General features: G+C 43.8%; 2 protein-coding genes and 1 pseudogene across 3 annotated transcripts in view; 1 reads left to right on the top strand and 2 right to left on the bottom strand.

Moving 5' to 3' along the window:
• Atf1 (activating transcription factor 1) overlaps positions 1-25,337 on the bottom strand; it is a 35,694-nt gene extending 10,357 nt beyond the window's left edge. The window contains exons 1-4 of one of the 2 annotated variants that reach the window (XR_005286868.2): positions 25,169-25,337; positions 19,486-19,584; positions 11,201-11,301; positions 395-525 (exon numbers count right to left, since the gene is read on the bottom strand). Coding sequence is in view for 1 of the 2 variants with exons in the window: in XM_038342561.1 (XP_038198489.1) it covers positions 395-525; positions 11,201-11,301; positions 19,486-19,584; positions 25,169-25,171 (334 nt within the window). In the remaining variant the exon portion in view is untranslated. The remainder of the gene's footprint in view (positions 1-394; positions 526-11,200; positions 11,302-19,485; positions 19,585-25,168) is intronic. The other variant, XM_038342561.1, reaches the window with a different exon arrangement.
• Positions 3,025-3,466, bottom strand: LOC119822588 (annotated as a pseudogene).
• LOC119822908 (40S ribosomal protein S29-like) lies at positions 14,822-15,018 on the top strand. The gene has a single exon (XM_038342562.2). The coding sequence runs from the start codon at positions 14,823-14,825 to the stop codon at positions 14,991-14,993; it is 171 nt and encodes a 56-aa protein (XP_038198490.1). The 5' UTR covers position 14,822; the 3' UTR covers positions 14,994-15,018.
• Positions 25,338-27,022: the final 1,685 nt, after the last annotated feature.

Genomic DNA, 27,022 nt, shown 5'->3' with positions numbered 1-27,022 from the left:
ATAGACACGAGACCCAAAGAGCACCTATACACTAGGGAGAGGGGGTCTTGAAAGCCAGATAGACAATATCTAATTTGGGAGGGAAGCAGTCTTATTACATTGTGGCTGGCCTGGGACTCACTATGGAGCCCTGGTGACCTTGAATGAACATTAATAACCCAAGATATAGGATAGTGGGTGCTGCCAACCCATCTACCTTTCTAAGTCTGTTTCCTTCACCCACGGTCAACTCCTTTTCTCACAAAGTTGTTGTTAGGAAGTGAGATAATACATAAAAGCACTTGACATTTCTTCCCACCAGTTAGTTAGTGGTGTGTGTCTACAGGAATGACTCCTGTACATACTGCACTGTCCTCTGCGCCTGCATATATACGGGAAAAACTCCTGTACATACTGTACTGTCCACTGCTGGTCTGATAGACGGGGGTTGGAACAGACATAGAAGTAACAGCAGAAATGCCTGGATTTTCTCCGTCTCCTTTTCTTCCCCGTGTATCTTCAGAAGAAAGGTCTTTCAGTATTTTCCTGTAAAAGAAGAGAACTCTATTAATGACAGTGCCTTACAAAGAAACTCTCTTCGTGACTGCATAGCCTCAAACTTTAGACCCTCCTACCCGACACAGTTTCCCAGGTGCTGGCGCTACAGGGAGCCACCACACCTGTTCAGATCACAAGTGCAGTAATCTAACCAGGTGTGGTAGTGTATGCCCTCTTTTTCAGTTTGGCAGGCTGAGGCAGGAGGATTACTTGGATCAGGAATTTGAAATGAGTAAGGACCACATAGTAATGGACCTATCTCAAAGACAAAAAAGAAATTAACCAAAAGCAGAAGCCAGCCCCAAATCAGCTCAGTGTGCTTTACCAAACCACCGCATTTGAATTTCCAGGAGCTCCTCGAGAGCATGAAGTCTTTAGAGTCAGCCAGCTGCTGACACAGATCCCAGAGTCACCACAATGCAGTCTTTCTAAGAGCTGTTGCTAAGAATGGCTCTAAATCTCAGAAACTCCTTTCCCTGTGAATCATCCTCAGTGACCTTGACTCAGGAATTTTAGAGTTTTACCTAAGGTTCAACTGTCTGGATAGAACGGACCTCTGCTCCAGCACTCACCTCAGCTTAGTCCAACATGGCAATATCCCTTTCCCCCCCAGATTTCTAAGCTCAGAAGGGAAGGAATCGTGCCTCATTGTTCTGAAGCAGTTTGCTGTAGCTGACACTGCCAGGAGAACCTGCTTTGACAGAGAAGTGGGAATCAAGGGGCAGGGTCCCAGAGAAAGGAAAAGCGGGTCTACTCAACCCAAAGCCAGTCTTATCCCAGATCGACATACAAAGACAGAGCTACCAGCAGACACTCCAAAAGGAGAGAACAAAAGGAGACCTTCCCAGACATGTCCTTGGAAACAAGAGCCCAACACACGGACAGCACGTGGGACTCCTGGAAAACAAGTGACTCTCAAGTAAGGAAATCAAGTAGCTTCCCTACTCATCCTGAAGAGGGCAGTGTTCCTCATGAGAGAACTCTGTGTACCCTTGCCTGCTCTGGAACTTACTCTGCTCCAGGTTGGCCTCCCTCTCTAAGCAATCCAAGCACTGGGACTAAAGGCATGTGCCACCACTGTTCAGCCTCCTTTTCTTTTCTTTTCTTTTCTTTTCTTTTCTTTTCTTTTAAGTGCATGAGCACATATAAAGCTCAGTGTGTTGGGCTCAATAAATAACTGTTGAATTTTTTTAAAAAGTACAATAATCAAGTTGAGCTTAGTGCTACACACCTTTAATCCCAAAGGCAGAGGCAGGCAGATCTGTGAGTCCCAGGACAGCCAGAGATACATAGTAAGATTGCCCCCCCCCCAAATAATTAAAAAAATAAACAGCACGACTCTCTAGTAGAGCCCCAAGCCAGTGTTAAGAAGTCTTTTTTGGGGGGAGAGGGGGATGGAGAGATGGCTCAGAGGTTAAGAGCATTGCCTGCTCTTCCAAAGGTCCTGAGTTCAATTCCCAGCAACCACATGGGGTCTGGTGCTCTCTTCTGGCCTGCAGGCATACACACAGACAGAATATTGTATACATAATAAATAAATAAATATTTTAATAAAAAGTCTTGGGTGGATGGGGAAGATGGTTCAGTGGTTAAGAGCACTGGCTAATCTTCTAAAGAACCTGGTTCAATTCACAGCACCTACAAAGCAGCTCACAACTGTCTATAACCCCAGTTCCAGGGGATCTGACATCCTCACACAGACACCTATGCAGGCATGTGCACCAATGCACATTTAAAAAAAAAAGAGGCCGGGCAGTGGTGGCACACACCATTCACCCCAGCACTAAGGAGGCAGAGGCAGGCAGATCTCTGTGAGTTAGAGGCCAGCTGGTGTTTAGAGCAAGTCCTAGGACAGCCAGAGCTGTTACAGAGAAACCTTGTCTTGAAAAACCAAAACAAACAAAAGGAAGAGGTCCTAGGGGATTAAGGAATTCTTATGTTTAGCATTTATCATCACAGTGATGTAGTCTAGGTTTGCTGCGCTTTGTTGGTTACACACCGAACAAAAACAGAGAGCACCTCTCTAGGTGCAAAGGCTCTGTATAGTTGTACCATTTCCTTCCTCTCCAGGAAAGAAGGTTCTGTCCTCAAGTGTCTTTCACTTAGGAAGTGAAGTGGCCTTTTCAACTTCGAAATCTGTAGTGGAAGAAAAGCCCACAGTACTCAGAAACAAGAGCAGAACTACTACCACAAAAACGCAGAGACTGTATTCCCAAGAAGCTCTCCAAGGTTATCAAGGTTACGCTGGGAAACTGTCAAAAAACTAAGAGACTACACATGGGAATGGCACACACTAGCTTAGGGAACAGCACTCTGCAGGAAAGGTACTAACCTGAAGCAGTATTATAATGTTACCTGGTATACAGTGCATAGATGGCTTATGTTATATTCTAATATTTACTAATGTTCTAAATATTTAATAGTTTAACACTGAAAACAAAACAAACACTGAATTGCATGGTGTACATGTGGCCATCAGAGGATGACCTAGGGGCTAATGGCTCTCTCCTGCATTGTCGCAATTGTTTCTCCCTTGTATTTGCCCTTCTCCTCTCCTACTTATGGAGACTTGACTTCACTTTTCGGGATCTTTTTGCAGTCATGGTCCAGCTTTAGCTGGTGATAGCCTTGCTGGGGTGGACGCCCACATGGACACTTGTGTCAACAGCCTTTTCTCGCTGCACTCATTCAATACAGATGATGCATTTCTTCCTGACCACTTTGCCAATCTGCTGGCCTTTGTAGTGTCCTCAGACAACCTGAACTTCGTCATCCTCTTGAAGGGGCAGAGATCAACTGTTGTACTTCTGTCTGAGGTCTTTGAAAACAGAGGGGAAGACATAATCTTCCTCTGAATGTGAGATGATGTACTGAAATGCTGTTTGTGGTTCTTGCTTAGGTCAGAAGTCATGAAGAGATTGAACTTCATTTTGATCATAACATGCTGAATACTCCCTTATCCTGGTATCTTGAGACAGGGTCTTTTCTACACAGTACCTGCTGTACTGAAACTCACCAGCTGGAAGGTTGCCTTCCAACTCAGAATTCTACCCGCCTCTGCCTCTCAAGTGCTGAGATTAAAGTTATATATCCTAGCCAGGTAGCTTTAATGCTGCCAATCTTCCAGTAACTGATGTTTTGAGTTACACCCCACAAAATTTGGTATTTTGCAGACAAAACCCTAGACAGTCTCGTTTAGTCCAGAACTTTCTTCCTAGCTAAGGATGATATTCAACTCCTGATCTTCCTGTCTCCTCTTCTTAAGAGCTCAGATTACAAACATGTGCCAGCAGTCTGGCTCTAGAAAGCATTTTTATTAGATTTTATGTATGTGTATGGGCCAGAGGGCAATCGGTTCCTTTCTCACAACACAGGTCCTAGGGGATGAACCAAGGTTAGCAGGCTTGGAAACAGGTCACTTTACCTGTTGAGTCATGCTGGCCAGACCAAGACCTTCTGATCTTCTGCCTCTCAAGTGCTGAGACTACTGTGTGGTTTATGCAGTGTTGGGAAATAAGTTTAACAGGCAAGCATTTACCAACCCAGCATTAAAAAGTACTTTTAATTGATGGAAACTAAAATGCAAGCTGGGCATGGTAGCCCAGCTTACTTTTAATCTTAGCACCCCAGAGGCTCAAGCAGGAGGATTGCTCCAAGTTCTAGACCAGTCAGAGCTAAACGAAGAGATCACGTCTCAAAAAACAGTAACAACTACTATGAAAACAACAGAATTCTGACTTCAAGACTTCCTGTCTGCAGTCAGGCGGTGCTAGTGCACACCTTTATTCTAGCACTCACGAGGCAGAAGCAGGTGGTCTTTGAGTTCGAGGCCAGTTTGGTCTACAGAATGAGTTCCAGGGCATCCAGGGTACTGTGGAATAATCCTTATATATACTGTGAAGATGTTTTTCTCACTGGTTTAATAAAGGACCAACTGGCCAATAGCTAGGCAGGGAGAGATTAGGCAGGCGAGTGAGACTGAGAGAACGCTGGGGAGAAAGGCAGAGTTGTCAGCCATATGCAAAGGAAGCAGGACTTGTAGGAAATGAGCGGATAAGCCATAAGACATGTGGCAGCACATAAATTAGTAGAAATGGCTTCATTTAAGTTGTAAGAGCTAGTTAGTAACAAGTCTAAGCTATCAGTCAAGCATTTATAATCAGTAAGAAGTCTCCGTGTGTTTATTGGGGAGCCAGTTGTCTAGGTGAAAAACTCCACCTACACAGGGCTACATAGAGAAACCCTGTCTCGAAAAACCGGAAAAATTTTGCTTGGCAAATGAATGGTTTCTTAGTTTAATTTCCAATTATTTGGAGATTTTCTATTGCATTTTTATTATTGGTTTCTAGTCTAATTCTAGTATGAGAGCATACATGGTTTCAGTTCTTTTAGACTGCTAAGGGCACTCCTCTCTTGGAATCTCTCCTTTTTTTTTGAAAGCACTCTTTTCCTTAATAAATAAATACATGTTGAATCTGTTAAAAGGTAAAAAATTAGGTTTACCAGTAACCCAGATGTGTCATTTCCTTTTTTCTTACCCTGACTGATCTGTAGCTGTGCAGAACAGGATGACTTCAAATTCAAGAACTCTACCTTCCTATGTCACCAGACACAGCACTTTTGTCTTTGAAACAAGGTCTTACTCTATACACCAGGTTGGCCTGAAACTCTATAGTATAGGCTGGCCTCAAATTCAGAAGTAATCCTCCTGCTTCAGCTTTGCAAGCCTAGGTTTACAGAAATGAGCTACCACACACTCAGTGCAAAGGGAGGGTCTTTGGTACGTAAATGTGTTTTGAACAGTTGTTTGGTGATGTCTCCCAAAACCATTTGATCCTGCAGATTGCTAATGTTAACTTTAATATCAAGCTGCTTTTCCGAGTCACTTTTCAACTGTTAGCTTTGACACATGTACTGTGAAGTTCTTCTCTAACGTTCATACACATTTGGATTGCTTTATCCTCCTGAATATTCTCATGTTGCACCTCTGTATTTCTGATATTCCTTTGTGATGCTGATGTAGTCGTCCCAGTCTCTGTATTAAGAGTTTGCCTTTGTCTTCAGCTATCCAACTTTAGCCCAGGTACAGCATTATATATGAAGTGAGTCTCTATTAATCCGTTCTAATCATCTTTGCCTTTTAAAATAGAAGGTTTGAAGACAATTCAACTACCATGCAGTTAAGTCCATTTGCAGTGTGTCTATCCTCGGGTGTGCAGCCGTCACTATACTTCAACTTTAGGGTGTATGTTCCCTTCTCAATGTCACACCCTTCCTCTGTCCCCAGTGCTAAACAGCCTGTCTCTTTCCACTATTCTACAAAATTGATGGATTTTTTTTCTTTTCACCCCATTCTCCTATTGAACACACGAGTTCTACTTCTGTTACATTTCTCTTGAAGTCTGCCCAGAGGTTCTATCTCCATTTGTTTTTGGAAGACTAACTCTTTACTTGCTAGAACATTTTTGTTAACAGTCCTTCTAAGTTTCTACCACATAATTCCATCATCTAGGTATTAGAATCTGCAGATAGCCCTCCCCTGCAAACCCAAGGAGGGACTTTTTCAGATTATATGCTAAGTGATTTTGACAGTTTTGGTATTCTTTTATCACCTTCTGAGTCTTGTCTTAATCCTTAAAGAGAATTTCTTACTGTTTTAGGTTATTATCAATCTAGCTATGTCCAAGCTACAAGTTCTGATCAGCCATCTGTCTACCGTGGTTCCAGTATCAATTTAACTCTCAGAGCTTCTGCAGTGCTGACTGGATCTATTCCGAGGACAGCAGCTAGGACCTGAGCCACAGCTTCTCCTGTACACCCTTCAGTTCTCAAGCACACACGTGCTTATGGAGCCATTTCTAGCCTTCGTTTGCTAAAATGGTACAAGTAGGTGTTGAATGTCATAGAGTTTTTCTGCCAAGTATTTTTTTCCTGTGGATTGTCATTTACTGATTTATTTGTGTGTGTGTGTGTGTGTGTGTGTGTGTGTGTAAGTGCAAGGTTGGATGACAACTTTCACAAGTTCCTTTTCTGATTTTTCAGGTAGTTCACCTCCATGTATATTTTAGAATTCTCAGGTGTATTCATCTTTGAGTAAGCTACAGACACCAAGAAGTTTTACCTTGGGAAGCTTCTTAGATTCTAGCCTCTTTCAGGGCTCAGTTTAGTGAACAAAACCCAGTCGAGTCCCTTCCTACCACACACAGGCAGTCAAGTACTCTGGACTTGCTCTTCATGCTTCCATCTATCCTCCATCTGCCCCCCCCCCCTCAAGACTGGGTTTCTCTGTTTAACAGTCCTGGCTGTCCTGGAACTAGCTCTGTAGACCAGGTTGGCCTCGAACTCACAGAGATCTGCCTGCCTCTGCCTCCCTAGTGCTGGGATTAAAGGTGTGCGCCACCACCACCCCACATGGTTTCACCCTTTATACTTCTATGCAGGTGGTTTTCTGCTTACTGAAGTGGGTGCAAGAAAGTAAGTATTTGATTCAAGAACTTCTGTGCAAGTTTAAAGAGCCAACCTTTTGGTTCTTTTAGTGACTACTTTTAAGAGTTTGAGATTGGTCAACAGGAATCAATATAAAATTCCAAGAGACTGTTCCTGCCTGGAGTGTCTCAATTTCCCTCCTTCCAATTCCTTCCTGTGGTACTGGGAACCAAACCCAGGGCCTTGGCACATATAGGTAAGTGACAATCTACCTTTGACATACATCTCCAGTTCCCTATTGTGTTACAAAGCTACCAAATGAGTCACAGTTAGTGTTCTAAGAAGCGAATAGTAACAAGTAAGTTAACACTCATCTTTGGGGTAGCACAAGGACAAACTCAGGCTCTTGTACGTGTAAGCAAGATGCAACCACTGGAGTACATCACTGAGTACAGATTTCTAGGCCAAAAGGTAGACGTTAGCCCATTATTGTTGAATGATGCTGTTCAAAATGCCTGTTGTTTATTAGCTTAATGGTCATTCCTCTCTAATCTTTCTCTTTTTGGAAGCTTTTTAAGATAAAACGTTTATCTGGGCTGGAAACACAGCTCAGTGATAGTAGCTTGCCTAGCATGTTTGCCATATAATCATGTTTATATTTTGTATTCTCCAATTTTCTCTCCTGAAGACTCACCCAGACCCAGTTCTGCATACATTTTCCATCTGGGATCTGGCTTTCTGAAGCTAATAACCCAGGCCGCAGAAACCCGTCCTCAACTAAGAGAGTAGCTACAAGTGCCCATTGTCTTCTTTGGGAGTAAGTTAGATGGCTGAAGGTTGCGCCTTGCAAGTCTATCGCCTGCCTCCTCACTCCTATCTACTTTCTGTGCTCATCCTAGGTAATCTACTCAGCTTTCCTCTACCTCAACTACCCAATTCTTCAGTCACATCCAACTGCTGTAATGCTTATTTTAGATTCCCCAGTAGACCACAGGACTATCTTTCTCGTTTTCTTTATTTTCAAGGTCTTCCCAGTCTCCTGTTCTAGTGTTAGGGTTTAATTCCTCTTGATGTCTTTTTTGATTTAAATCAGACATGGAATCCCTGGTAAATTTCATGACCTGAGGTTCTATGTGCTAATATATTATTTCTTTTAGCTTTTTATAGTTTTTAATTATATTCTTAACGATTTTCCCTACCACCCAATTTGTCACTTTGTTTTGGGGAGGTGTCCTCTGAAGTATCATGTGTTAAAAGTTTGATGGTTAATTTGTGCTTTGCTGGGACAGTGGGCCAAGTGGCAGGGAATGTGTCCTCGAATAGGGAGGGTGCTGGGACCCATCCGCCTTTGCTGCCTATGCACTATCAAGTTCTTATCTACTACGTGCTTCTAACCTTGACAGGCTCCAAAACAATGGAGCCAATCATGAGTCAAAACCAGTAAAACTGAGCCAAATCAATCTTTTCTATTTAAGGAAATTAATTTAAGGAATTAATAAAGCTGGTTATCTCAATCAGGCATGACGCTTCATATATACAATCTTAGGGACGGGAAAAGCAGGACAACTGTCATGAGCTTAAGTCTAGCCTGGGCTATCCTGTCTCAAAAAACCAAAACTAAAACTAAAGTTTAAAAAGCCAGTTATAGCCAGGCAGTGGTGGCAGACAAGAGGCCTTTAATCCTAGCAGAGGCAGGTGGATCTCTGTGAGTTCAAGGCCAGCCTGGTCTACAGAGTTAGTTCCAGGACAAGCTCCAAAGCTACAGAGAAACCCTGTCTCAAACAAACAAACAAACAAACAAACCAAAAAGCCAGTTATTATTGCAGCTCAATAATACGGTTAAGAGCACTTTTGCAGAGGACCTGAATTTTGTTTCCATCACCCATGTTGGGCAACTCACACCTGTAATTCCAGCTCCAGGGCATTTGTCCACCTCCTCCAACCTCTGTTGGCACTGCATTCATATGTACATACCCTAACACACACACACATAATTAAAGCAAATCTCTTAAAAAGTAAACAAAATTAACATGCTTGTCCATTAACATTAATGAGGAGTCCAAATACCTCAAGAGATCAAAGTTCCAAGTGCCTATCTACTGTTATGGTTTTGGTCCCTGGTCCCATTAAGAGACAAGCCACGCCCACTCCCTCCCCCATCCGCCGAGGCAGCTGATCTTAAGCTTCCAGCCTGAGCTCGCTCTCTTTTTCTATCTTCCTCTTGGAGAGGCAGCTTCGCTTCTGCCTCTCTCCCCACTTTTCCACTTCCCCCCCACCCCGTCTCTCTCTCATCTTCTCTGTCTCTCTCCCCCCCTTCATAACCCCCTGAATAAATATTCAACCCCACTCTGCATGTCGTGTCTATCCATGTCTCTGTCTGGGACTGGCTGCTCCCAGGGCCCGATGTCTGCCACCACATGGCTTGCTACCACCATTTGGGACCTACAGCATTTCTGCTGCCTACTGCCACTGGGGATCTTGGAGCATTTTTTTAAAAATTATAAAACCTACTACCTGTTCACCTTCCAGTCCCTAGAAGAGGCAGACCGCTCTCCTTCCTCCAGTCTATGCTGGATTATGTTGTCCTTAGCTGAAGGGGCCTTCTGCTAGGTTTTTCTGCCTTACAAAACTCTGCCTGCTCCATTTTCTTATAAAGATCAAGTTAGTGTTGCCTTGACTCAGACCTAGTAATTCTTGCCTATTTATTCTATATAGACTGACCCTATACATACTGTAATTATTCAGCCACCCATAAGGCTGCACTTCTGGGTCCTAAAGGCAGGCACGTGTGGGTGGACTCTTGGGAACAAAAGGCCTGCGTGACCCACGTGCACAATGCGTGGTTACCTACAGGTGGACTCAACTAAAACCCTTGTGCGCATGCGTGGGTCGCCTGTCATCTGCATCATCAGCGTGTGACGCACTCATGCAAACCCCCTGTGAGCACGTGCAAAGCATGGGTCCACCATTCTCAGTGTGTGACGTAGGAACGTCTTCCCCTGTACGCACGTGCCAGGCAGCCTTTAAAAGCTGGACGCACCATCTTTGCCCTCTCTCTCTCCATACACTGTTTCCTCAGGCCTGCGAGCACCTTCCTCCCCTAATAAACTCCTAAGTGGGTTTGTGTCTCGTGTCTTCTTCTCACTCACGTTGGACATTTCACATACTTCTCTCACACCACCTAAAAATTTACTACACTGTTTACGCACATTGTCAAACTGTCTCTGAGCCCTCCTACCACACAGTCTCTATTGTTGGTCAATTTGACCATGAACTTGTAACAAATTCATTTACTCGAAATATATCCCTACTCCTATCCATATAAAACTACAGACACCTAACTCCAAAGGCTGTCAGCTGGTTGTACTACTTACAGATCCCATTCACTGAGCAAGTTATTACTAAGGGATGGGTAGTTACTGTGCTAGAACCTGGCATCACAGAAAAACATGGCCATCCCCTTCAGATGGAAATCTATGGGGTTACAGAGAGGCCCTTCTACCCTCCTGAATACATATGCCGCACACAGACGCACACACATATGCACGCAGGCAAACATCATGAACATAAATGAATCTAAAAGCAAACACACACACACACACACACACAAATACCCAACAAGCACTAAAAGGGACTAGAGAAGAAAGTTTATTGTCTCAGGGCAGTCAGGAAGAGGTAAGCAGAGGCTCTGGTAAGCACATACAGGAACTGTGCGGAATGCAGGTATTTCAGACAAGCTGCTCAGGGCCTGGACAAAGGCTCAGATGCAGACAGAAAAGAAAGAGCAAACAATACAGCTCAATTCTGCACTTGGCAGTCCTGCTTTTAGATGGCTATTAGAGCTAAAAACTACCAGAAGGGCAGGGACACAGGCTTTTAATCCCAGCCTGGGGTGGGGGGTGGGTGGGGGTATCTCTGTGAGTTCAAGGACAGCCTAATCTTCTCATCTCAAAAACAGCAAACTACTTTCAAATCTAAATTCCTCCGCTTAATGTGCTTCCAATCTACCTCCCACTCCCCGCCAGTAACAGTCCTAGGTGTTGGAACTAATTAGACCAGGCTGACCTTGAACTCAGAGCTCCACCTGCCTCTGCCTCCCAAATGCTGGGATTAAAAGTGAGCACCACGTCAGGCTTCAACCTACTTCTCTTAAGATCTGTGGGACCTTGCCTAACCATGCTTGCCCTCTTTAGATTTCACAGAACTATATGAACACATTTGAAAACGAAGTACCAACCTGTAAGATGGTCGCCGGGCCAGGATCCCGTGAGCTTTCTGTGAGGAGCTTATGCTGTCAGATGAGTCCTGAGACTCCTCACTTTCTGATAAAGATGACACCTAAAAATCAGAACTGATTTTAATATGCTGAAGAATACAGATGGGGAAAGAATCAAGTTGTTACTTTCAAAATGATCTATCTTCCGTCACCCAAATTCACTGCACATCACTCCTAAGATCTAAAAGGAGGAAATGGGAAGGACAGCAACTGAACAAACACTTAGACAGTGCAAGGTGCCACCTCTAATCCCAACACTCAAGAGGCAGGTGGGTCCATAGAGCAAGTTTTAGGACAGAGAGACCCTGTCCTGAGAAACCAAGAAAGAAAACAGAACATACAATACAGTACAGAGCTAATAAAGCTTACATCGCAAATAAAATACTAGCTGCGGACTGGAAAGATGGTTCAGCAGTGAGGAACACTGGCTGCTCTTCTAGAGGTTCGAAGTTCAATTCCCAGCATGTAGACATGTAGACAAAGCATTCAAATAAAATACATATGTAAATAAATCTTTAAATGATATTGTGCTGGTTAAAAATAAATATACTTCTGATCGCACCCTGCACCATAATTAGACATGCTCAGTTTGCCTATAGATACTTAACTGTCCTAAGGAGACTGCTGGATCAAGGTCTGTGCTAGATACATGCACGTGGGAGGCTGGGGATTGAGTGACTATGAGCGTGGTCTGCTCTTCCAGAGGACCAGAGTTCAATTCCTAGCAGCCATGCCATGCTACCTTGGAAGGATCTGATGCCTCTGGCCTTCACAGGCACCTGCACATATGTGCAGGTACTCACAAGTACACATAATTTAAGATAATAAGAGTAAATATTTAAGACTTGGAAGGCAAAGCTCTTTGGAGTCCTTAAAGCCACAAAACTAAAACAGGCAATCACACTTTTAACTCAAGAATCCTTTACCATTAATAGACTGGTAGAGTAGGAGGAGATAAAAATGAGACAAGGGAGTGAGCTGCCCTGGGAAACCAGTGAAGGCACGGCAGTAAGAGGAGCGGCCAGTTTTAGTGGAAGAGACGGTGGAGGTAGGTATTTCAGCATGGCATTGTCTCATCTCATGATTAAATGAACCAATATGTGCGGCAGATACACAGTAAACATTAACTATTCTCGAACATTTTAAAACCAAGCTTTAGCTGGGCGGCGGTGGCGCACGCCTTTAATCCCAGCACTCGGGAGGCAGAGGCAGGCGGATCTCTGAGTTCGAGGCCAGCCTGGTCTACAAGAGCTAGTTCCAGGACAGGCTCTAGAAACTACAGGGAAACCCTGTCTCGAAAAAGCAAAAAAAAAAAAAAAAAAAAAAACAAGCTTTAAGTTTCTCTATGTAGCTCTTGCTGTACTGGAACTCACTCTGTAGAGCAGGCTGGATTAAAGGTGTACCACCCCAGCTCAGCTATTTTTAACTCTTCAAATGAACTAAATACCAAACATTTGCCTAAAACTGGATTAGGACACCTGACTTCATTTTTGTTTGTTTGTTTTTCGAGATTAAAGATAAAATAATGGAAACAGGCTCTGGAAGCCAGCCCTCTGCACAACTAGCCTCTATCCAAAGCCTTCTCTCCACTATCACGGAGGCCATGCTTGTTTGGGAAAGCTTGCTTCACATTTTAATCATCGTCTTCAATGAATGAGTTCCAGCCTGATATGGCAGCTCATTCCTGTGACCCCGGAGCCCAGGAAGCTGGAAGACCATGTTTTCAGGCCAGTCAGGACTAAACAGTGACACCGTCTCAAAAAAGAAAGCAAACCCTCAGAGTTCTGCAGAGTTCACAGCCAATGTGCATCTGACAGGGGAAAGCACTAGTGCCCTCAAATAACAGTGCTCTTTCACTGATCGAGGTGTCACAGATGCTACCCCATCCTCCACCCCAGGCCCTCGCTATGTACCCCTGGAACTCACTACACAGATCAGACTGTACTTGAACTGACAAAACACCAATCAGACAACCCTGCCAGCCACTGTGTGGGCAGGAAGAAAGTATGACTGGCACTTTCCTTCCCCGACAGCCATCCGGGACATGGGATCAGAGGTCCTAAGGCAATCCTAAAGAACCACCCAGAGCCCGGAGAAGGGCAGTGAAGGTAAAGGGATCTCCCGATTGAGGAACTGACTGTGCACCCAGAGGACCAAACAAGGGGCCTAGCAAGCATTCCACTACTGGGCTAAATCCCAACACAGCTTTATGCTCTTCTAAGAAGACCTGACTGAAAACAATTCAAGTAATCAAGAGCAGAGGACCAGAACATCCAACTTTGGGCACTATCTTCTCTAAAATGTCAAGTATTTCAGGTGAAATTTCAACAACACAAGTGCAATTTCTGTGGAAATCTGATGATAAACTAAAGTCCACCCAAGACCTTTCAAGGCTTGCTCCACAATGCAATACCCCCATTTTTCTCAGCCCCTTAAAAAGGCCTCAGAAGCACACTTCTGCCAAATGAATTTAAATCACTGTCTGTACTAGCTAGGGTGTGACTCTTAGGTCCATCTTTACTCTTCAGGAAATCAGAAATTATTTTCTGCCCCTTGAGACAAAAATCATCCACAACACAAAAAATGTCTTTCAAAACCTGAGTATATCCCCTTCCAAATGGGGCTCCTGCTCTCAGTCTCTGTGGAAGGAGCTTAACTGTGACGAATGCCACTCAGCAATCACAGGTGGCTGGCACACACTAAGGTCCTCCAAACTCTTGTTTAGTACACCTCAGTGTTTACAAAGCTCCCCAATGCTGGGGAAACGGTTCACTGGCTGGAATGCTTGCCACAGGGGCACAGGAACAGAGTTCCTGGCACAGCAGTGCACATCTGGGGGCCCCAGTGTTGCAAAGGTAGAGGCAGAGGATTCCTGGAGCTTGCTGACCAGTCACTATAGCCAAACCAGTTAGCAAACCTCCTCAAAAATTAAAATGTAGAAGGACTGAGAAAGACACCACGGTCAACATCTGGCCTCCACATGACTCATAAGGCATGGGGCACTCCACATGTGGCACTCATACGTCTACACACACACACACACACACACACACACACACAACCTCTTCCTGTTGTTGTAACAGAGTATGGTTCAGTTGATGCTAGTCTACCATGCTGCAGTAATCTAAAATCTGTGCTTCCCTTAATAGATGCTCATTTGATTTTTTGTTTTGAGGACAAGGTTTTCTGTGTAACCTTGGCTGTCATGGAACTGCTCCACTGACCAGGCTGGCTTGCAACTGCCCCTGCCTCTCAAGGGCTGGGATTAAAGGAGCACACCACCACCTGACTCAGTTCTGTGTTTTTCAATGGCACCCCAAATGAGGATACAGAAATTAAAGACTAGCCGGGTGGTGGTGGCATACAGCTTTGATCCCAGCACTCGGGAAGGCAAAAGTTGATCTCTGAGTTCAAGGCTAGCCATGGTCTACAGAGTTCCAGGACAGTCAGGGCTGTTACACAGAGAAGCCTGGTCTTGAAAACCAATCAATCAATCAATCAATCAATCAATCAATCAATCCTCACAGAGGTCCACCTGCCTCTGCCTTCCAAGTGCTGTGATTATGGCCGTCATTGAGGCAACATGGGTCACCAGCAGCTCTACTGGAGTCACCCGCGGAAGTTCGGCCGGGGATCCCGCTCCTGCCGCGTCCGCTCAAACCGCCACGGTCTGATCCGCAAATACGGGCTGAACATGTGCCGCCAGTGTTTCCGGCAGTACGCGAAGGACATCGGCTTCATTAAGTTGGACTAAGCGACCTTGAATGGATTCTTCAAGACTCTACCCAGTGGAAAAGATCAATACCAGTCTTTGTACGTAAGAATAAAAAGTGAAGATCTTCAAACAAACAAACAAACAAAAAAAAAAGATATGCACCACTATGCACAGCTTGAAGAAATAACTTTAAACATGCTGGCTGCTGGGTATATACTGAAAAATGCAACCCTAGCCAGGAGATGGTACCAAATGCCTTTAATCCTAGAACTCAGGAGACAGAGGTGGGTAGATCTCTGAGTTTGAGGCCAACTAGGTCTACAAAGTGAGTTCCAGGACAGTCAGGGCTACACAAAGAAATCCTGTCTCAAACCCAACCCCTGTACCCTCCAAAGGAAGGAAAAATGCAATCCTATCCTGATACCTGACAAACCTAGAACTTTTCAGGAATAGAGATTTTTTAATTAATACAGTATCTATTATACTATAATTTGTTATAATATAGTTTTTACTGAGCCTTTTTTTCAAGATGTATTTATTATGTAAACAATTTCTGCCTGTTCACCTGCAGGTACATTACAGATGGTTATGAGTCACCATGTGGCTGTTGAGAATAATGATAAAGGACTGGTGAATTAAAAGACAAGAGTTCTTAGAGCTAAAGAACAAAAAGATAGACTTTGCATGCAAATGGATGGTGCCAGAAAAAACAACATCCTAAGTAACCTAGACCCAGAAAGACAAACATGGTGTTTACTCACTCAGAAGTGATAACCTGCAGCCCACAATCCCAGAGAAGCTGGGGAACAAGGAGAACCCAACAAGGGACACACATGGATCCTCCAGGGAAGGGGGAAATATGAGAGCAAGGGGCAGGGGGTGTAAGAGGAAGGGGAGGGGAGAAGGGGAGAGAGGAGAACACGAGGAAACAGGACAGTTGAGATGGGGAAACAGGACAGTTGAGATGGGGAAGGGCAGAGGAGGGGATCAAGACAGCAGCTCACAACACATCTGTTACCTTTTTTCATCAAATCCAGATCATCAGGCTTCAATGGCAAAGTACTTTTACTGGCTGAGCCAACTGGTTAGTCCGATCCTATTCGTAAGGACCTTAAAAATGCTTAGATCTGACACTGCCTCCAAAGCAATAGGACACAAAGCTACACACAAAAATCAGTTATGTTCTATGCCCTAGTAACTAAAGTGCAGAAAAAGAAATTAACAACCCATTTTACAACACCTTCCAGTGATAAATAAATCTAAGGAATATAATGTAAATTTTTAAAGATGGAGAGACCATTTCACGCATGGACCAGCAGAACTAACAAGATGCAAATGCTGTACTACCAAAAGCAATCTGCAAGTCAGTGACATTCTCATCACAATGTCAATGACATTCCTTACAGAAATAGAAGATCTAATACACGATATTAAAAACGGGTGCAGCCAGTATGGAGGTTTCTTAAAAAACTAAAACTAAAACTGCCATATGACCCAGCCATTCTATTCCTAGCTATATACTGGAAGGACTCTCAGTCAAAATACCACATCCAGATTTAAGGCTGCACTGTTCACAATAAGTAGGAAGTTGAACTAGCCTATATGTCCATCAGCAGCGAATAAAGAAAATGTAGTACATATATACACAGTATTTTATTCAGTTGTAGAGAAAATGAAGACATGACCTTTATAGGAAAATGGATGAAACTAGAAATCATACATTAGGAAAAATATCAGGACTCAGAAAAATAAATTTGTTTTCTTTCATATGCAAAGACAACATTTAAAAAACAGAGACAGGCAGGCGGATACAAACACACTGAAAATGAGACAGAGACAGAAGCGGGGGGCAGGAAGTTGTCTAGAAGGGACGAGAGAGCAGGAGACCTTAAGCCACAGAGAGTTAAGAATGCTGGAGGGAAGACTAACTGAAGGAAGGACAGAGGTGGGGGTGGCATGGGGTGGTGGCGGGGGAACAAATGAGAATGAAGTATAATGACCCATATGTAAGAAAATGCCATAATGAAACCCAGTCCTAAAGATTGAGCTCAGTATGGTGGCACCTGCTTTTAACCCAGCACTCTCAGAGGCCGACTGAGGCCAGTCTGTCCAAATGCCCAGATTACAGGGCAGCAAGAGCTACACAGTGAGATCATGACTAAAAGCACACAAAAAACAAACACAAATTTTAATCATAAAAAATGCATTTGTGAATAAGAGATTCCAATCCCCCCCCCACTCTCGGCAGGGTTTCTCTGTGGCTTTGGAGCCTGTCCTGGAACTAGCTCTTGAAGACCAGGCTGGCCACAAACTCACAGAGATCCGCCTGCCTCTGCCTCCCGAGTGCTGAGACTAAAGGTGTGTGCCACCACTGCCCAGCCAATTCCTCCTTAAAAACAAAACCAAACTCCAATTTTGTGAGTTACAGGCTAGCACGGTCTACAGGGTGAGCTCCAGGACAACCAGAGTGACAAAGAGATGCCTTCTCTTGAAAAACCAAAAGAAACAAAGCAACTTCTCAGGACTAGAGAAATGGCTCAGAGATTGAAAGTGCTCACGCCTCTTGCAGAGAATGTAGGTTCAATTTCTAGAGCCTACTTAGTAGCTCACAATCACCTGTAACTATAGTTCCAAGGGATTCAATGTCCTCTGGTCTCCTAGGGCACCTGCACACACAGAATACATGAATTCACAAAGGTGTGCGTGCACTCATACACATAAACAATCTTTAAAAGCAAGCTGGAGGGAGCTGTTGATTCATTCTACAATTTGTCCATTCATTTTTCTCCTCTTCCTTTTTATCCTGACATCCACTGAAACATTCCTTGTCAAAGCCTTCTGTGAAGCTGCTGAGAAACAGACGGTTCTTGTCTGCAGGTGCTATAATGTTATCACACACCATGAACCATTGTCCTAGGGAAATATGTGGTCCACTCATCAATATACATTTTGGTTTTAAGATTTAAGATACCACTGGGTGGTGGCGCATGCCTTTAATCCCAGCGGGTGGATCTCTGTGAGTTTGAGGTCAGCTTGGTCTACAGAGTGAGTTCCAAGACAGCCTGAGCTACAGAGAAACCCTGTCTTGAAAAACAAAAACAGGTATCAAGATACCTTGTTTCCATATGAACAGTGGAACCCCAAGACACCCCCAGTGAAGTCTTCCCCAACTAGATTCACATCTCAGCAATCTCATCTGCAACGTGACTATGTAACAGACAACACCCCTGTAGTTCCTGGATGCTCTGTTCTTCTCCCTTTCCTTTCTGTTTTCCATCTGGGTGATTTCTACTAGTCTATCTTCAAGTTCACTGATTCTTCAATCGTGTCGAGTCTAATAAACCCTGACACCACCTAAATTATGCTATTTTTATTTCTAGCAATCCTATGTAACATCCAATTCCCTCTTCTGCAACCCCTCTGTTTATGCATGCTATCTATCCCAAATCATGTGTCATGGCATGTGCATACCACCACCCAGAATGATAATAACTTTAAAATGTAGCTGATAGCTAGGAATAACAGAGACCTGTAATCCAAGCAAGTGCCGCTAAAGCAGAGGTAGAAAGATCAGAGTTCAAGGCCACCTTTCACTATACAGTGAATTTGAGGCTAGCCTGAGCTATGTGAGACCTTGTCTTAAAATGTAGTTGACTTGTCTGCCACTTGGGAGGCAGAGGCAGGAGGATCTCTGTGAGTTCAAGGCCAGCCTGGTCTACAGAGGTAAATACAGGACGGCAACGGCTACACAGAGAAACCCTGTCTCAAAACACCAATAGAAAAAAAGAGGGAGATGACTTATCCTTCCCTCCTCATATGACACCCCACCTTCAACTTCTGTAAGTCTCAAAAGCCAGTGGCCTGTAGATTATGGAACTTACTCTTGTTTTAGGTAGGAAATAAGACTCTCTTCAGCTTTCTATACCCTAAAGAAAAAGCCAGAAGTGCTCCATGATTTTAATTTATATTAAAATTTATATTTACAATTCTAATTTGACATTCTAGTCTGAACACACATCAGTCAATTAAGCTAAATTCTCTAATGAATATGTTTATCACAAAAAAATTTCAATATATCCATAATGAACTCGCTAAAATGAGAACGGTCTAAGCTGGGCATACACCTATTACTCCAGTACCATAATGTTAGTACTCTGGTACTAGGCTAGAAGATGATGATCAAGAATTCCAGGCCACATTAGGCATAGTGATACACACTTTTCTTTTTAGCACAGAGAGAGGCAGGCAGATCTCTGTGAGTTTGAGGCCAGCTTAGTCTATAGAGCAAGTTCAGGTCAGTCTGCATCTCCCCACACCAAAAAAAAAAAAAAAAACCACACAAAAACAAAAAACAAACAACAACAAATGGAGGGCTTCCTTCTAAAGGCGCTTCAGTCCCCACCACTCCCAACTTAGCAGCAGCATCTCACAGTCTCTCTGTGCTGGGTTTTCTGAGCGTTGGTAAGAGGACAACAGGTGCATCTGTGAACACTACTGGCCAGCTCGGCATGTTGGCTAGCTCTTGACTTACCGGATGGGCTATCTGAGAAATGTGAGTCCCCTGAATTGCTGAACCAGGCTGAGGTGCAGTCTCTGAAGTGTTACTCTTGTGGGATTCTTCCATAATCAACTGAAAGGGGAAAAAGCCAGTTAAAATGCTACAGAATCAGCAACTACTATAGTCACATAACTCTTGGTTAGTAATAAAAACCCAGAAGAGAACCAGTTCAGAGAGTATTCTTTGACATTTTAAAATTTGGAAAAGCAAGAATGTTAGATACTTGAGTCTTCCTATCAACAGATCTTTCTCCAATCTAGGGTTGAGTCTCTAATTGTATGCATGGCTTCATAAAGATAATTTACTAACAGGTTAATAAAAATAAAGGGCAGGGCTGGTGCTCGACTTTTTGTTTTGTTTTTAATGCAGTTTCTCTGTGTAGCCCTGGCTCTTCCGGAACTTGCTCTGTAGACTAGACTGGTCTCGAACTTAGATATTCACCTGCCTCTGCCTCCTGAGTGCTAGGATTAAAGGTGTGTGTAATCCCAGACCTCAGGTGATTCTCTCAGGCACCAGTCAGGCTACACAGTGAGACTCTGTCTCTTATTCTAAGGACCTGATGATCTAAACATTAACTCACAGGATATGTAGGCTGAGAAAAAGAGAACTGTGATAGAATGTGACATGGGAGGAGAACCACCAACAAAAAGATTGATAAAAGATTTAGATAGAATGTAGGTCTTTTCGGTAGTACAAGTAATCAAAACCCAGTGACAGATATTGGGGTTCAACCTCAAAATCAGAAAAACAAAACAGCCACTGGCTCTTGCCCCTGCCTCAGGCCAACAAGGAGATCCTGCCTCCAGGAATCTGAGAGCTTACACTCACTCTCTTGGAAACGGGACAGTTGCGCATGCACGCACAAACACACACACACACACACACACATATGCTGGACTGCTCATCCTCCTGTGTCCTTGTGAATAATCTTCAAACATAACTCCATTCTGGGAATTGAGGCAAATACAACCCACAGATGTTGACTCAGTTCCTGATGTATTGATTTAGTCACTGGACCAAGATCAGGATGGATCACAGATGCTTCCCTTATCTCACCTGACCACGCAGCTATTCTCCTGCTCTGGAATAGACCAATCACTGCTAGTAACCCTTTGAATAAGCCAATCCAATAAGTTGGAAAACAACCTTCAGGTCCCCCCCCCTTGTATCTGTGGCTTTTTGCTTTAAAAGATGGACTGTAACAGCTATCGGATGTCCTTCATATCCCAACCCTGAAGGGCCCTGTCATGACAGAATAAAAATCCTGGAGGCAGGATCTCCTTGTTGGCCTGAGGCAGGGGCAAGAGCCAGTGGCTGTTTTGTTTTTCTGATTTTGTGGAGTTTCTTTGATGCTCATTATCTTCTTTGAAGTAGACTGGTGCTGCCAGGAGTGGGTATGTCTCACTGTCATAAAAAAGAGTCTATGTAAAACCTGCATTTACGGTTAGATACAGGAAGAGAATGAGTTTATCCAGTATGCATGAGGTCTTGGCACAAATCTTAGCACCACCGAAAACAAATTAGTCTTGCCGGGCAGTGGTGGCACATGCCTTTAATCCCAGCATTCGGGAGGCAGAGGCAGGTGGATCTCTGCAAGCCTGGTCTACAAGAGCTAGTTTCTGGACAGGCCCCAAAATGACAGAGAAACCCTGTATCAAAACACCAAAAAAAAAAGAAAGGAAGGAAGGAAGGAAGGAAGGAAGGAAGGAAGGAAGGAAGGAAAGAGAAAATAGTCTTGTGATTCTAAGCAGGTCTATATAGAGTTCCAGGCTAGCCAGGGCTACATAGTCAAGACCCTATCTCAAAAATAAAGGAGGGCTGGAGAGATGGCTCAGAGGTTAAGAGCACTGATTGTTCTTCTGAGTAGAATTCCCAGCAACCAATGTGGTGGCTCACAGCCATCTGTAATGAAACCTGGTGCCCTCTTCTGGCCTGCAGGCATACATGCACTGTAAACACTGTAAACAAAATAAGTAAATAAATCTTAAAAAAAAAAAGCATAATGGTCCCACCCCCCCCAAAAAAAAGAGGAAAGGAAAGAAAAGGGGAAGGGGCAAAAGAAATGGAAAAATCAGGGAGAAAAAGATTTCTTTTGAGAATGAATGAAGATGGATGGATGGATGGATGGATGGATGGATGGGCTAAAACTTTTGTTGAATGTCAGTGATGCTAAAAAGTGGGTACCTAGTTGTCCCTGCTTTCTAAACAGGTTTTTAATTTTTATTTGATGAGCACGGGTGTTTTGCCTGCATGTATATCTGTTTGCCATGAGTTTGTCTGGTGTCTCAGAACAGCAGAAGAGAGTATTATATTCCCTGGGACTGGAGTTACAAATGGCTGTGAGCTATCATGTGGGTGCTGGGAATTAAACCAGTTCCTGTAAAGAACAGTCAGTGCTTTTAAGCAACAATCCATTTCTCCAGTCCTTTTTTTTTTTGTTGTTGTTGTTTGTTTTTGGAGACAGGGTGGTCTTGAACTCACAGACTCCACCTGCCTCTGCCTCCCGAATGCTAGGATTAAAGGCGTGCGCCACCACTGTCCACACCTCTCCATTCTTTACAAACTTTAACTGTGGGGCTGCAGAGTTGACTCAGAGGTAAGAGCACTGGCTGCTCTTCCAGAGGTCCTGAGGTTCAATTTTCAGCAACCACATGGTGGCTCACAACCATCTATAATGAGATCTAGCGCCTTCTTCTGGTGTGCAAGCATATATACAGGCAGAACACTGTATACATAAAAAGTCCATAGGGGGAAAAAACTTTAGATGTATAAAAGACAGAGAAATTTTTCTCATCTAAATCATTTATTTTATTTTTCATATTCTGGTAGTTTTGAGACAGGGTCTATCTAACCCTACTTGTCCTGGAACTCACTGATCGGCCTGTCTCTGCTTCCAAAGTGATGGAATTAAAGGAACGTGTCACCACGTCCAGCTTATTTTACCATTTGTTTGTTTTTGAGACAGGGCCTGGCTGTCCTGGAAAGTGCTCTTTTAGACCAGGCTGGTTTTGAACTCAGAGGCCGCCTGCCTCTGCCTCTGGGATTAAAGGCGTGCACCACCACTGCCCAGTTTAGCAATGCATTCCCCCAGTACTACTAGCACATTACAACTTAGGGTACAGTAAGAAAAAGGTGGTGCCTTACTATGGTTTTGGTTTTCATCTCCCACTGAGTAATAATGTTGAACATCTCTCCATATTTGTACTAGCCAGCTTTTCCCTTTTTTGTCTTTAGTCTGGCCCCCAGCATGCTGAGTGCTAAAATTACAGAAACGCACCACCACGCCTGTCTTAGAAAACAAATTCATTTTTACTCTCCAGATGTAAACTATTGTTGATCACTGAAAAATCACCTCCTATACAAAGTGCTCCTCCTCTTATGGATGACACTAGCCCTTTCCTCCCCAACACCGAAAATAAGTAAGGAAACAAAAAACTTAAGAAATCATAATCACAGGCTAGAGGATGGCTCAGTGGGTTAAGAACACTGGCAGCTCTTTCAGAAGATCTGAGTTTACTTCCTAACACCCATATGGTGGCTCACAACCATATGAAACTTCAGTCTCAGGGGATCTGACTGAGGCTCTCTTCTGGCCTCCACAGGCATTCATACAGGCAAAACATCCATGTATATAAAATTTCAAAAAAAAATTTTTGTTGTTGTTGTTGTTAAAAAAGGCCAGGCATGGAGGTGTGTACCTTTGGTCCAGGCAGAGGCAATCGGATCTCTTTTAGTTTGAGGCCACCCAGTGAGTTGGCCTGCCAGGCCTGCACAGAAGACGCTGTCTCAGCAAGCAAGCAAGCAAATAAACAATAAAAACAAACATAATGTAGGCAACACACTCATAAATTAAAAATAAAATTTTACAAAATTTTTTTAAAGAATTAAATCAAGCCTTTTCCCTCAAGTTTATAGATTTAGCTCATTGTAAGCAACAACAGCACCTGTTCTGCTTTACTGACATCATCAACTGCAAATATACTCTTTAAAAAAAAAAGATTTATTTTTATTTTCTGTGTATTGGTGTTTTGCCTGTATGAGGGCATCAGATCCCCTGGAACTGCCATGTGGGTGCCGGGACTGAACCTGGTTCTTTACCGCTGAGCCATCTCTCCAGGCCCAGCAATACTTTGCTCACCCTTTCTTGGCTGTTCCTAAAAATTTTAAATCTGACTGGCTTTTGTTGTTGTTGTAGTTGCTTTATTTCTGTTTTTGAGACAGAGTCCTAAAACCCAGGATGGCTAACAAGACATCCATCTCCCAAGTGCTAAGCAAGGCAACAGGTGTACCCTACCATGCTTGGCTAAAATTCTGTTTTTTAAAATAACATTTAAAAAAAACACAATAAATGTTATATGTGCATTTTTTATAAAAATAAATTAAGCTCCAGGCAGTATCTGTCATGAGGTAATAGCAAGTAGGGCAGACTCACAAAGGATCTATGGAACTTAGCTTCAAATAAATATGAACCAAAGTGAGCGGCTGGAGGAGAGTTAACTGGCTCAGCAGTTAAGAGCACCGTCTGCTCTCAACTGTGGGTTCAATTCCCAGCACCCACATGGTAGCTCACAACTGTCTGTAACTCCAGTTCCAGGGGACCCGAACCCCTCACACAGATAAATATGCAGGCAAAACACCAATACCTACAAAATAAAATTACTACTATTAAAAACAACTGCCGGGCAGTGGTGGTGCATGCCTTTAATCCCAGCACTTGGGAGGCAGAGGCAGGCGGATCTCTGTGAGTTCAAGGACAAGAGAAACCCTGTCTGGAAAAATTAAACAAAAAAAAATAACAAAAAACTCAAAAAACAAACAAAACAACAACAACAAAAAAAATAAAAAACAAAACAAAACAAAAAAAGCCCTCAAAGAACCAAAGCAATACAGAACATGCACATACCAATTAGAAGGATCCTGGATACTGAGAAGTCACAGCAGGATAAGCATTGCTGGCACAGTAAAAGGCAAGGTACTTTTCCATAGGACAATTATCTCCTATAGCTCAGGTTAGCCCCAAACTTGCTCTATAACAGATGACTTTTCTGAAACTTCTGATGATCCTGTGTCCACCTCTCAATACACCTACCTACACAGCAGCTTTATGCAGAATTTACCACCACACCCAGGGCCTCAACAGAGAAGGTAACTAAGTTACACCCTCTAGTCCAAAGCAAGGTGCTTTAAACAAATTCTGTAGCCAGGGGCTTCCTAAGTGAAATTCCATAGGAGTTTTGTTCCTGTGCTGTTGCTGGAGGCCACAGCCAGGGTCTCACCAAGCACTCTCCGCTGAGCTCCTCCAGCTCCTAGAGGCCTGTCACACACTACCTATCCACTCAAAGCGTGTGTGTACTGTGGGTCTCACATTACCATGCAAAAGACTGGAAGCTAGGAATTCCCAAAAAGCCTTGTTCTTTTATTTCACATGCCCCTGTGCCAACAACACCCTCACATCACCACCTCTCTGTCTTGATAGGGTTCCCTTGTCTGGCACATCTCTCCAGACTGTTTACCAGCCTGCCGATTTCTCCCAGTTTTAAGCTACCCTAACGTGTGCTCAGTGGACAGCAGAGTGAACAGTAAATACCAAATACAGCATTCTCTTCTAACAACGTGGAGCTGTGTTAAGCCTGGGGTCAGGGAGCCCCTTACTTACCATTTCCACAACTATGAGTCACATTGAATCTCTTCCAGATCCTCAAATGTGCCTGGCTTGCTTCACCTCAGACATGCTATTTCCTACGCTACAAACACTATTCCGCTTCCTCGTCCTGAGGCTTCTACGATTTCTTCTTGCAGGCAAACCTACAAGACTAGTTTAGAAGCTGACCATATACCCTGGACTCTAGTACGTTTCTCTCTCTCTCTCTCTCTCTCTCCCTCCCTCTCTCTCTCTCTCTCTCCCCCCCTCCCCCCCCCCCTCTCCCTCTTTTTTTTTTTTTTTTTTTTGGTTTTTCAAGACAGGGTTTCTCTGTGTAGCTCTGGTTGTCCTGGAATTCGCCCTGTAGATCATGCTGGCTGGCTTTCCTTAAGGCACCTACCATAGTGATGTAAGTCCCAGGAAGTCAAGTACCGATTTAACACTAACAAAGCCAGCCACCTGCTCACTTAGATGGATCTAATTAGAACTGAGGAAATAATGGCTAAAGACATATCCTCAGAGAATCACTCCAGCTCAGAAATACAAACAGGGCAACTGAGGCACAGGAAAACTTAAAATAACATCCTATGTGAAAACTGGAAATCCAAGCCCAGGTGATGGTGGCGCACGCCTTTAATCCCAGCACTAGGAAGGCAGAGGCAGGCGGATCTCTGTGAGTTCTAGGCCAGCCTGGTCTACAAGAGCTAGCTAGCTCCAGGACAGCTAGGACTGTTACACAGCGAAACCCTGTCTCAAAAAGCCCCCCCCCCCCAAAAAAGAAATTGAGTGAGATCATGTTTTTTTGACCTGAGTACCATCTACTGGTGATATGTACTATCACAGTCCTGCAGATCAAACAATCAAGAACTACAAACACTATTTAGGAACTGTCCCATTCAACTTTAGACTGTCCAGTTTCCTGTTTTGTTTCCAAGTGCTGAGTGTGAAGCACGGTCCCCACCTAGCGTCATTATATATGAGATAGTGGTCACTGTAAAGTGGGGGTGGGGACAACTAGAATTTTAAACAAAATATTGGCAACAAAATCTTGGGATAAATGTATTTTGTGAACATAAATATTATACAAACTCTTATCACTGGTGACGCCTACCACACCTACGCTGAAATGACCACAGGTGTCAAGAGGCCCTTGAAGACTTGAGGCACAATGCTTTTCAAGGCTGTGAGTTCTAGGCCAAACTGAGCCACACAGAGTTTAAGGTCAGTTGGGAATATAGCATGAGGCCTTTGTCAAACAAGCAAACACCCCCCAAAACTAACACTAGGCTAGAGATGGCTGAGGGGTTAAGAGCCCATAGGACATAAGGCCAGTTCATGGCACCCACTGGCCTCTTCAGACCAGACACACATAAGGTGAACATAATTTTATGCAGGCAGGCGCGCAAGCACGCAAACACACACACACACACACACACACACACACACAAAAACCAATAACTTCTTACTAATGGGACCTACTGGCCTGGAACTCGCAGTGTAGACCGCAGAGAGATTACCAGCTCCTGCCTCCCGAGGGAGTAGCTGGGCTTAAAGGCCTGTGCTACCATGTCCCGCAATAAATAAATTTTTTGTTCTTTTTCCCCCTCCCCTCGAGACATGGTTTCTCTTAGCTTGGCTGTCCTAGAACTAGCTCTGGCCTCGAATTCAGAGATCCACCTGCCTCTGCTTCCCAAGAGCTGGGATCAAATGTGTGCACCACCACCGCATGGCAATAGACCATCAAAAAACTAACGAAGTTTCAGCACAGCCAAGGCTATACAGAGAAATCCTGTCTCGAAAAACCAAACCAAACAAACAAACAAAAAACAACAAAAGCCAGCACAGACTGTAAAGGTCAGCCTGGGAGGC

The sequence above is a fragment of the Arvicola amphibius genome, chromosome 9 (genome assembly GCF_903992535.2).
Source record: "Arvicola amphibius chromosome 9, mArvAmp1.2, whole genome shotgun sequence".
NCBI lineage: Eukaryota > Metazoa > Chordata > Mammalia > Rodentia > Cricetidae > Arvicola > Arvicola amphibius.
Note: the sequence above shows the minus strand (reverse complement) of the source record. Positions and strands in the feature narration are given on the sequence as shown.